Genomic DNA, 12,472 nt, shown 5'->3' with positions numbered 1-12,472 from the left:
ATATGATTTTTTGTTCTTTGATGCCTGGTAACTGATCCCTTTGGGACCCCTCGATCACACAGGCTGGTGTGTTCTTCCATGTGGACTTTGTTGCTTCTGAGCTAGGTGGCCGCTTGTTTATCTTCAAGCCTTTAAGACCCCAGTCACTATCTCTTTTGATAGCCGGGCACCATCAGCTTTCTTCACCACATTTACTTGTTCACCCACTTTGGCTCCAGCCGTTGTGTCGGGAGAGTGAGCATCATAGAGTTCCAATTTAATAAAAGAAGGTATTCATGCATTGAGGGAGTGTTTGAGTAGAGGCCCAAGGTCCTTCCGCCACCTTAATACTTGACCTATAAATATAGACACATAGAGCTATTTCCCCATCCTCCCATATATGTTTGCATGTACATGTCTTTGTCTAGACCTCCATGAATGCCCTTTGACTTCTAGCTCTTTCCTCCATCTCCCTTGACTTTCCTCCTGCCCTCCTACCATGCTTCATCGCCACCTGGGCTAGAGTATACCTCTTCTCTAAGCAACCTTACCCTTGATCGTTTCCCACCAGGCCTGCCACTCCCCCTTCTCTACCATTTGGGGTTCCATGTTTTTCCCTTGTCCCTGGGTTTGTTAACACCACTTCCTTACCACCCCAAGTCCCCCCGGAACTGTCGGTCCCGTTGTTTTTCCTCCAGATAGTTCATCCAGCCTGTCCTATTCAGACAGACCTGTGGAGTCACTAACATGCACGAAAACTAGACAGAGGAAAACAAAGCAACAGTATACAACCAGGCAACAAAACAACAAAAAAACCACTGACAAAGAACAGAACAAAACAGTTCACAAGAGAAAAGCTTGTAGTTAGTTCAGGGATCGTTTGCTGGCCCTTAGGAGCGTTTTCCAGTCCAGTCTTTTGGGGCACCACTCCCTGGCCCCAAAGTCCACTTTCAGCATTCCCTGGGGACCTTGCTGCTCCATTCCCTTGCTGTTCCATTGCACTCCCCCAGTGATTTGCCTCGGTGTGGTGGGATCAGGTCATGCAATTCCCACACTGTGTCTCCGGTGCTGTCCCCTGTATCGACCTTAGTCACTGATTGGCATCATTTCTCATAGTGGGGCCAGCCATGTTGTTCTCTCTGTGGACTGGCTGCTCTACTCAGGAACATCATCATCACGGCCTGGTGGGCCAGGCTGTGCTCCACTCTCTCCTCCTTCCCCTTCATCTGCTCCTGTGTGCTCTGATCAAATATGTCCATCTCCCAGAGCTGCAGAGTCAATGTCGTCCTTTGGAACAAATTCTTTTTGGGGGAGGGGCAGGAATCCATTTAATTTATGGTGCTGGGGCCAGCCTCCCAGACCTCTCCACTGGTTCCCTCCTCCACGCCGGGATATTGCATTCACACCTTGCGACACTGGGTTGAAGTCTGGTCCCACTTTCCCTGTGGAGATATAAACAATACCCTCCCCTTGGGTGGATTAATGCCCCATGACCCCACTACCCTTTTGTTCCTTGTATTCATCCTTTTGTTTTCCTTTCCCCACCTCCTCCACCATTGTCTACCATGTACATCCCTGGCTTTGGTCTAGTCTCTTCCATACTACACCGTCTTTACCCCTAAAATGTTTGTATACAGTAGCTTTTTTCCCTATGCCACTTTTGCTTTTTAAAAAAAAATTTTTTTTTAATTCTTACCTCAGCGGACTCATGTTGTACTTGTCCTTTTGTGCCTGACTTACTTCGCTTAGCATGATTTCCTCCAGTTCTTCCCATGCCGCTATGTGCCTCATACGTTCATCACTGCTTTTTAGTGATGCGTAGTATTCCATTGTATGTATATACCACAGTTTTTTAATCCAATCGTCAGTTGATGGAAATTTGGGTTGCTTCCAACTCCTTGCAATTGTGAACTGTGCTGCAATGAACATTGGAGCACAGATGTCTGGTCTTGGTTTGTTTCTTGCCTCTTCTGGGTATGTGCCCAGTAGGGGGATTGCTGGGTCATATGGTAACTCTATTTTCATCTGTTTTAGGTATCGCCAGATTGATTTCCATAGTGAGCCCTTGATAATTTATAGATTGTTATTTTGTCATATCTTGCCTTATCCGGACTCTCCCTCCCCAACCTTCTCTGCCATCTGTCTCCCAGGGAGGAGGTTACATGTGGATCTTCGTAATGGGTTACCCCTTTCCAACCCACTTACCCTCTACTCTCCCAGTATCGCCCCTCACACCCCTGGTCCTGAAGGTATCATCCACCCTGGATTCCCTGTGCCTCCAGCTCCCATATGCACCAGTGTACAACCTCTGCCCTATCCAGTCCTGCAAGGTAGAATTCGGATCATGGTAGTTGGGGGGAGGAAGCATCCAGGATCTGGGGGAAAGCTGTGTTCTTCATCAGTACTATATCACACCCTTACTGACCCATTTCCTCTCCTAAACCCCTCTGTGAGGGGATCTCCAGTGGCCGACAAATGGGCTTTGGGTCTCTACTCTGCACTTCCCTCTTCATTCACTATGGTATGTATACACACACACACACACACATATACACACACACGTATATATATACACACATATATATTTTTTTGCATGATGTCTTATACCTGGTCCCTTTAGCACCTCGTGATCGCACAGGCTGGTGTGCTTCTTCCATGTGGGCTTTGTTGCTTCTGAGCTAGATGGCCACTTGTTCACCTTCAAGCCTTTAAGACCCCAGACACTATCTCTTTTGATAGCCGGGCACCATCAGCTTTCTTTGCCACATTTGCTTATGCACCCGTTTGTCTTCAGCGATCGTATCATGGAGGTGTGCAGCCAATGATACGATTTTTGTTCTTTGATGCCTGATAACTGATCCCTTCGGGACCTCGTAATCACACAGGCTGGTGTGTTCTTCCATGTGGGCTTTGTTGCTTCTGAGCTAGATGGCCGCTTGCTTATCTTCAAGCCTTTAAGACCCCAGATACTTATCTCTTTTGATAGCCGGGCAGCATCAGCTTTCTTCACATTTACTTGTTCACCGCTTTGGCTTCAGCAGTTATGTCGGGAGGGTGAGCATCATAGAGTGGCAATTTAATAAAGTATTCATGCATTGAGGGAGTGCTTGAGTAGAGGCCCAAGGTCCTTCCGCCACCTTAATACTAAACCTATAAATATAGACACATAGATCTATTTCCCCATCCTCATATATATCTTTGCATGTACATGTCTTTGTCTAGACCTCTATAAATGCCCTTTGACTCCTAGCTCTTTCCTCCATCTCCCTTGACCTTCCTCCTGCCCCACTACCATGCTCCGTCCCCACCTGGGCTACAGCTATACCTCTTCTCTACGCGACCTTACCCTTGATCATTCCCCACCAGGCCTGCCACTCCCCCCTCACTACCATTTTGGGTCCCATGTTGTTCCCTTGTCCATGTGTTTGTTAACACCACTTCCTTACCCCCCCACCTCCCCCTATCCCAAGTCCCCCCAGAACTGTCGGTCCCGTTGTTTTTCCTCCAGATAGTTCATCCAGCTTGTCTTATTTAGACAGACCTGTCAGCTTTAAGAAAAAAACTTGTTTTTCTGAAAATTCCTTGTTTATAGCAGTTGCTGTACTTCATGGAATGTATTACTCTGAGGATTTTACTGGTGCTGCTTTCTTAAGCATTTTGTACCAATGAGACTGAGCATCTTTTCATTTAAGAGTGTGGTATTTCTTATGTATTATTGATTCTTTGCCATGTCTTTTAGCGACGTTTCATTTTTATTTGGGTTTGTACTTTCTTTTTTTCCCATAATAAGAAAGCTCGCCCTTTAGGTGTTGTAGATATTTTTTGTGGTTTTCGTTTATTGTTGAGGGAGGAGAGTGAAAAGGTGCAGGCAGAGATTTTAGGAGCTACATAGGACAGAATTAGTTTATCTTATGGCATCTAAGTTTTATGCCATTGCTAGGCCCTTTCCTACCCCAAGGTTATATTTGTCTAATCCTGTTTGGCTTCCTAGCTCTTCCATGTTTTCATTTAAAAGAGAAAACCGAAGACCAGTGGCTGTCAAGTTGATTCTGACTCATGGTGACTGCATGGGTGTTTGCGTACTCCATAGGCTTTTTGATGGCTGACTTTTGTGGGGAGTAGACTGCCGGGCCTTTCTTTATAGTCATCTTTTGGTTATCTTGAACTTCCAACCTCCTGGTTAGCAGCAAGTGCTTAACCCTTTGGCACCACTCTTTTCACGTTGAGGGAGAGAGTATATTGTGGCCTAGCATCCAGTGTCTTATGTGGGACAATGCCCTTGCTTTTCCCTGAGCTGAAGCCCTGTACAGCAGTCCTGCGTTTCAAATATATGGGTCACCATGGACCCTGTGTTACGCCATTCTCTATTACCTTGCTCACACTGCAATTCCTTCCTCTGGGGTGGCTCATTTTAAGCCTAATGGGTTGATGAAACTACCAATCCCCCTGTTAGAGGTTAGGGTTAGGGTTCCATTTAACTTATATGCATGGTCCTGCCCTACACGAGGGCTGTGTACACGATTCCTTTGAAGGAGCACAAGCACCTCACATTTACATCGTCTTACCTAGTAATTAGTGGTTAGAAGGGCCTTATTCAGTCATTCACAGCAGCACAGTAGCAGATACTGATTCGCATCCTGTTGGCCTAGCATCATTGTCCTTTGTTAGAATGGTGACTTATGTGGAAGCATTAGGGTACAAGTGGGAATATTGCATCCTTTTTTAATGTAGGTACACATGGGAACTAGAGACCTGTTCGCCTCTTTCTTGAAGTACTATTTGGGACACATGACGTCACCTCTCTGTGTTTCTGGTTTTGTTTGTTTTTATCATTTTAATGGGGCTCATACAACTCTTATCACAATCCACACTTACATCAATTGTGTAAAGCACATGTACATATTCGTTGCCCTCATCATTCTCAAAACTCGCTTTCTGCTTGGGCTCCTGGAATCAGCTCCTCATTCCCCCCCCCCTCCCCTGCTTCCCCCCTCCCTCATGAACCCCTGCTAGTGTCTCCCTTCACACACACTTTTCTGTTGCCCATCTCCCAGGGAGGAAGTTATATGTTCCCCTTTCTACCCTCCCTTCCCTCCCTCCCAGTATCTTCACTCTCACCACTGGTCTTGAGGGGTTCTGGTTTTTTGTTTGTGATGATTCAAACAGCCTTGTAGGATTTTTGTGAGACTGCATGCAAAACAGATCCTGGCACATAGTACCGCAAAACCACAAACTTGTTGCCGTTAGGCCTATTCCAGCTTATTGAGACCATATCGCATGGAATGAAGCTGCCCCACGGGGTTTCCAAGGCTATCGATCCTTTCTTTCTCCCACATCGTGCCTGTGGATTCCAATTGCCAGCCAAGCGAATAACCCTTGGGCCACCGGTGCTCAGCAGATGGTAGATCCTTGGTAAACATTAGCTAACATTTAGTTTTCCTGTTACGCACAATACTAGCATTTGACTAAGGGGGAGCGGTGATACATTTTATTACTTTAAAGACATCTCTATTTGGGGAATTGCTTTTCATAAAGGCTGAGAACTGTACTACATGCAGTGACTTGGCTTTGTTTTCTGGTGAAATCTGCCCTGGCCACTGAATATGAAATATAAAAGAGGGTGCACAATGCTGATGTCTGTAACCAGTATAATAAGCACACATCCTGTGTATTGTGTTTCCTTTGTTGTTTTTTTCTTTTCCTCTGATGCAGGTGGGTTGGATGACACTTTGCATACCATTATTGATTATGCCTGTGAGCAGAACATCCCATTTGTGTTTGCTCTCAACCGCAAAGCTCTGGGGCGCAGTCTAAACAAAGCCGTTCCTGTTAGTGTGGTCGGGATATTCAGCTATGATGGAGCTCAGGTGAGATGGAACAAGGGCTGCTCTGGGAGGAAGTCCGAGGAGAGCTGGTTTGGCACTGAGCAGAGGTGACCTCATGAACCGATGACCTTTGTGTCAACAGCAGGGCTGTATTAGAGAACAGCTCTTTTATCGATTGCTGGCCCAGATAACACTGAGCATGGCTCAGGCTCTAGGCTTTGCTCTCCCAAGGGCACGTTTGCTGAACGGGGGAGCTGGTGTACTCACGGGTACTCTTGGAACATCACACATGTGCTTTTTTACCCAAGGACCAGTTCCACAAGATGGTTGAGCTGACAATGGTGGCCCGTCAGGAGTACAAGACCATGCTACAAAGCATATGCCAAGAGCTGGCTGAAGAGCCTGGTCCTTACATGTCACCCAGCCCACCCACACAGAGATCAGGGAACTCTTCGCAGGATACACACCCAAACCCCAGTGAGCAAGAAGAGCCACATTACAGTGAGTGTTTTAGGGTGGGGTAGTGTGTGTGAGGTGGGGCAGAGTTGAGCACCTTATTGGTTCATTATTACATGAGTGGCAAGGGCCCATTTTAACAAGGCCCTGGCGTGGTCTCGGTTGTTGCCTGAAACGACCTCCTTTGTGAGCTTTGTAGGCCTTGTTAATGATTATCTGATAATTTCCTTTCTCAGACTTACGGTCAGTATCATCTCAACCTGTGCTCAGGTAGTTCATTCGAGTTCTTCAGTTAGCATTCCCTCAGATGTCCTTTCTGGGATTTATAATATAGGTCCAGTGAAAGTGGGTGCTCAGGGACGGAACAAGTGCCAGGGTTAGAAGCCACGCTATAATACTCCTCCAACCTTGTAATGAGCGTGTGCACATGCTCCCCACACTGATTCTCCCAGGGTGCTCATGTCTGCATGGCGTTCCTTGTTTGTTGGTGTCTTTTTATTAGTTACACCATTTTCTTTTTTTCTAGTTGAAATCTGGAGAAAACATTTGGAAGCATATAATCAATGTGCCCAGGAACTAGAAGAAACATTAGAGGCTTCAACTTCTCAAGTGATGAATTTGAAATTATAAGAAAAGAGCTCTGTGTGTGTGTGTGTCCATGTGCGCACGTGTGCGCACGTGTGTCCATATTTTGGGTAAAGGGGTGGATTAGAAAAGACTGTCTTATTCTCAGTTCTTCATTGACCTACTGTATTGGATTCAACCATTCAATATGAAAACTAGGCAGAGTGAAAGAATGTTTGTAGACATGGCTTGTTGTAGACCATACTGTGATACAGTTTTGGCTTTCTGACCACACTGGATTTGCAGAATACTGCAGAAAACATGATACTTAGACTACTTTGGTTGCTAAAGAAACTCCTCTTATTATTACAGAACAATTAAACAAGTAAATTATAAATTACACTGTCTGCAGGAAGCCCGGTATTGTAGTTACTGAGTGTCAGGTGGAGTAGGACAATTTAATTGGCAAGAAGTGGAAAAAGGTGCCATTCCTAATCTTACCTTTTTTCCACCTCCCAGGAAGCTCTGACTGCTTTGTAGGAAACTAGTGTAAAGTCTTCTGTGAGTGATGCCAACATTAGAACAAAGAGGGGCATGGTGACGTGCTTGTTTCTCAGGGGATGTATGTTTTCACATTTATAGATTAAAAATTTGCTAAAATGAGTCACTGAAGGAAAAAAACATTTTCTAATCTGTAACTATTTAGTCTTAATTTTAAAAAAATGCATATCAATGTTTTGACATTTCAGTTTTGATAATCTTAAAAACTTTCTTATTTTAAATGAATATTCTGAATTCTTTGAGACCAAAGGGAAGAAGTTTACTTTCATATTTTCCCTATAAGTAAGAAGGCTAACTTATTTTTAATAAATAGTGATTACTTTTATGCAAGACTTTTATTTTCTGTTTTATTGATGTTCCTAAGTGTCTGATTTGTCCATTTTGGATAATCTTGTCAGAAGGGGAAAGATTTGCTGTTTACATACTTAATATGTTTTGGAGTAGACATTATTGGTGTCGCTTCTTAAAGGTCTGCCTGTAGACTTAACCTTGTGGGTTTTTCACCAAAGTAAACAGCAGAAAAGGAATTATACTACATTTTGTTTATTTAGCAAGAAGGATAACTTGGGGGCTTTGTTTAATTAAAGTTAGACATGCCAAACATCTTACTCCCTCTGAGAAGTGACGTATGGTGAGCAGATAAAATGAAAGCGAGTCCACCGCGGCACATAGTGAACTGTGGCATTTTAGCATTTCCCTTAGCCATTGAGGCTACTTTCCATTGACCTCACCCATATTCTCACGAAGTATTCTGGATCTAATGTGAAGCTCTGACAGCATAGGAGCTCCCTGGTGCCATGTGAATGAATAATGGTGGTGCCCAGAGCATATGGGGAACGAGGGGGTCCCAAATACAGACCCAGCATCTTAGGACAGGCACAGGGTTATGCTTTCATGGTCTTGAGAATTGTTAATCCTCGTGCACTACACTCTCAACAGACTACCACATCTTATACCTGGCTGTATGAACTGTTCAACAAACGTGCTCTGGTTAAATACAAACTTGCAGAGGATTTGATAAAGAAAACAGCACCTTGGAAAAGAACCCAAAGCTCAGACCAGTCTGTCAACTGATAATTGTCGAAGCCACCTGTGGGGGTGGGGTGCCCCCCCCACTCCACACATGACCCCCATCTCCGCAAGCAGGAACCACAGTGCCAAAGAGAACTTATTGATAGGCGTTATGTTGAAAGTATGTGGCGGTTCTTTGGGAAGATCAGCATCTTTGGCAAGGGGTTAGCTTGCCCTACTGAAGGAGGACTTTAGAGTGCGGGGAGCCCCAGGGCATCTTGGTGCTTTTGATCACATTGTAAGAGGTCCTGTTCATTCCGCATCCTTGAAGTGATTCGTTGGAAAATGTGTACTGACCTCAGCTTACCCTCTGCTAAGAGAGCGGGGTCTGAAATATGCCCATGATCCACAGGTCTTTAAGATCTGTGACTTCCTCAGAATCACAAGGTTGCAGCTTTATTTTTCACAAAACTTCTTATATGATAGACCAAAAATTGTCAATGCCCATGCTCACAAAGAGGGACGCTGTCTCGGCTTTCAAAAAGTCTGGGTCACAAACCTTTCTCATCAGACCTGTGTCACTGTGCACCTGTAGCAGGGGTCCCTTTTCTAATCCACCTGCCCATGTGGCCAGTGCCGAAGGCTGCACATGTGGACACAAAGCCCAGCACTTAGCAAACACGGAGTACTGAGTCTAATGAGGAAAAACAAATAATAGCAATTTTTGCTCCCATGGTGGACCTCATTGTCACTTAGGGTCTAAGGCAAAAAAATTTTTGTGTGACAAAACATCACCAGTTTACTCAGCTGATGATGGTTGAGTCTCACCATTCATTATCATTTGGGGTCTTCCGTTTTTTTCTTCCTTGGTAGTATCCTGTAGAACAGGGATTTTTCCACTTCTGACCCCATTTTGCCCCAGAAATTTACAACACTGGCAAGTGTTGCCAGGAACACATTGGGTTCATTCTCTGTTTGATTTTGAGTGAGTTTTCGGTCGTTGTGCATTCAGAAACCTTTATTGTTGCCAAAATGTCACTACCTCCGCATTCAGTTACACAACCCACAGTTTAAGAAACCTTGCCTTAGAGAGAAGTGGCTAAATTTGAAAGGTGGAAAGAGCAGTTCCTAGATTCCTGTCAGTGAAATAATAGGTTGAATGTTGGTTCGAATAGTAGCCCTTTTCTTAAAAAAAAGAAATTATTCAGATCCTGTAGGAATGACCTTACGAACATAATGGCAATTTTAACTTAATGAAAGCATTTTTGTGGCCTCCTATCCTTTGGCCAGAGAGACCCTTCTGTCATGGGAAGCATTGGATTAAAAAGAGTACACGGGGAGTGACTACCCACTTGAGTCCAGCTCTGGGGTCCTGCTTCTACTGCCCAGCCTCTGGCGAGATTGGGGATGTATTCAAAGCAGGTAGAGCTGGAGCAGCCAAGCTGTGGATCCTCAGGTGCAAGCACAGAATCTTCTCCAGGGGTGACTGGGGTGGGTGGTAGGGTCTGCTTTAGATTTGTTTCAGGAACTGCCTCCTTGTGGTTAAACAGTATCCTTGTCACAACTTTCCTGAAAGAGTAATGTTGTCATTGAATTAGCAAAGCAGTTGGACCTTTTTCTCCAACTCATACTTGTTTTAGACAGTAGTTTTCTATGCGGGAGGGAAAGGTCAAAATTCAGTGGTTCCTGTGATTCCCTATCCTATTTTCTAAAGTAGGTGCTCAGTTTGGTTTGGAATTCCTAAGACAAGCTCTTCCTTCTTGTCTTATGTGTCAGGGACACTCAGTAGGAAGGGAACCCCCATATAAGCTCCAGTCCCATCTCTCAAATTTAATTTTAAAGGGTTGATTAGAAATGCCCCATTTGCAACAAATATACAAATGTGCTTGACACGATGGATGGATGTATGGATTGTGATAAAAGTTGTACAAGCCCCCAATAAAATGATTTTTTAAAAATGCCCTATTTGATAGCACCAACTCAAGCAGCAGCTTGTTGTCATTTAGGCAAAAGTATTTAAAGCCTGACATGTGTGCTGTTATAAACTTCCTTGCATATCCAATAATTAATTTTGAGTTGTCATGTCAACTCTGACCATGGTATTGGGCATCGTGTACAGAGCTTGTCCAAAGTGCCTGTCCTCTCTATGTAGGACTGAGGTTTAAGAAGCTACCCCTTTCTGCTCTCCATAGGGCACAATAGCAGAGATACTTAGGCAAATGCTGCCAAGCCAGCCCAAGGCGATCACTGCTCACCAGCACTTACCATCCCATTTTCCAATTTTCACGCTCTTATTGAAAGCAGTGGTTATGAGACTTTTGGCCTGGCTGTGCCAGCCACTCACTATAAGGAGTCAGTCTAAGTCACTTGGCCACTGATTTAATTATCCTTCACCCTCAGGTGCCAGAGTGGGTATGGATGTGTTCACCTGGGCTTGAAGGGTTATGGGTGCTGGAGTGAAGTTCTCAAGCATTTAAGTGCTCTACACAACACTTGTGACTATTCAGCCCTGGACCTGGGGGCAGTCAGGCATCAGGCCATTTGCTCCCCATACCCACCCAAGGCCCAGAGCCCGCAGCATACCCACGTCTTCCTCCAGGTCTGCATTGTGCGTTTATGCTCGCCGACCATGGTTCTCCAGGTGGTGAGCTCTCTGGTCCACTTCTGGTATGTAGCCTCTAGAAGATAGAATTGGGGCTTATGGTCTCAGTTCTTTTCCATGGTTACAGTAGATTATCTTCCCTTATTTCATGTTAAAGTGCTAAGGACACAAGAGGTAAGCGTTGGCCCAAGGTCATACCATGGGCATCAGTGAAAGACGAGGCCTCCTCTGCTAGGGAACATAGGGCACAGTAGAGCTTGGAGAGTCCTCCACAGGTTGGCTGTATACCCCTTGGAGCAGCAGTTTGAAGGTCAGCTGTCCCATCACAATCCAGTTGTCACCTTTTGAGGGTTACAACTCTTCGCAATGCCATAGGATCAGTGCTGGGGTCACCGCACACATGAAGAACAGCCCTTTACACTCTGCAATCTTTGGTTCTAGAGATGAGCTCCCTGTCTACACCCCATGGGATGTTGACGACACTCAGGGTCTAGGAAGGGCAGCTTTGCTAATGTTGCTGCAATGCCACCTCTTCCTTTGAAGAAGGAATCCTTTCTGGAAGCCAGAGCAGGCCTGTGTTTAGCACCAGATACTCTGATTTCCCAGGTATCTCTTGCTTTGGAGTTTGAAAGCAAAGCTACCTGTAGGGTTTATTAATATACAAACTTGACTACCTATCTTTCTGTTTAAGCACAACATTTGACGTAGAACATTCCTTTGAGCTCAGATTCACAGAATCGCAGTGGTTTTAAAAGTTCTTTAAAAAAAAATAAGTTCTGAGGTCTGAGCCCTACAACTGAGAAACAGAAGTAATAGGTGGGACGGTACAAACGGACTCCAATAACTGTTGGTGTTGCTGGCCACCCCACGTCACCTGTCACCTCGGAATAGTGCTCCAGAGGGCCACAATTCTTGACAATCCAAGTAGATCCCTGCACCATTGGGTTTTCATTAGCAGGACATTTTTTTCCCCTTTGTTTCTTAGCAGACCGTTTTTAATTCAACACTGAACAGGAAGTAGAGTGGGGGATACCACATCCAAATAATTTCTAAACACATCTCTAGCACTGCCAGTATCTTAATACACAAGGTAGTAAAAAAAAATTCGGAGACTTGGATAACTCTTAGAAGTAAATATGTGGTAGAAAAAAATAGAAAGTTGAGAAGGCAAATAAAAGAAAAAACAATGTAATAAAAAAAATTAAGAGTTACTGATTGGCTAGAGACCTGTAGGACTATGGTCATCCCCTGAGGTAGAATAACCAAACATTGAAGATAATAAAGGCAGCATATACCCTGCAACCAAGTTCAGAGGGTTAGAAAGGAGGAGAAACAGAAATAGAAAACAGAAGCAACAAGGGGTCATCGAGGGGTTACAATGGGAGAGTTGAAGCAGAATGTGTATGAATCGCTGAATTTAAGACCAATGATCTGCCCTGTAAACCTAATTCACAATAAAAGTTTTTATTTTAAA

The 12,472-nt window shown here is 44.5% G+C and overlaps 2 protein-coding genes across 4 annotated transcripts in view; one reads left to right on the top strand and one right to left on the bottom strand.

The window, feature by feature from the left end:
• SECISBP2 (SECIS binding protein 2) overlaps nt 1-7,695 on the top strand; it is a 71,470-nt gene extending 63,775 nt beyond the window's left edge. For both annotated transcript variants that reach the window (XM_075549825.1, XM_075549824.1), the window contains 3 exons: nt 5,692-5,846; nt 6,113-6,305; nt 6,787-7,695. In XM_075549825.1, the coding sequence (XP_075405940.1) occupies nt 5,692-5,846; nt 6,113-6,305; nt 6,787-6,890 (452 nt within the window). In that variant the 3' untranslated portion in view covers nt 6,891-7,695. The remainder of the gene's footprint in view (nt 1-5,691; nt 5,847-6,112; nt 6,306-6,786) is intronic.
• Nucleotides 7,696-9,396: 1,701 nt separating this feature from the next.
• The window catches only part of SEMA4D (semaphorin 4D), a 190,787-nt gene continuing 187,711 nt past the window's right edge, over nt 9,397-12,472 (bottom strand). For both annotated transcript variants that reach the window (XM_075549823.1, XM_075549822.1), the window contains 2 exons: nt 10,980-11,074; nt 9,397-9,965 (listed from right to left, as the gene is read on the bottom strand). In XM_075549823.1, the coding sequence (XP_075405938.1) occupies nt 9,939-9,965; nt 10,980-11,074 (122 nt within the window). In that variant the 3' untranslated portion in view covers nt 9,397-9,938. The remainder of the gene's footprint in view (nt 9,966-10,979; nt 11,075-12,472) is intronic.

Source organism: Tenrec ecaudatus, chromosome 5 (assembly GCF_050624435.1).
Source record: "Tenrec ecaudatus isolate mTenEca1 chromosome 5, mTenEca1.hap1, whole genome shotgun sequence".
Taxonomy (NCBI): Eukaryota; Metazoa; Chordata; class Mammalia; order Afrosoricida; family Tenrecidae; genus Tenrec; species Tenrec ecaudatus.
This window is presented reverse-complemented; position numbering and strand designations above follow the sequence as displayed.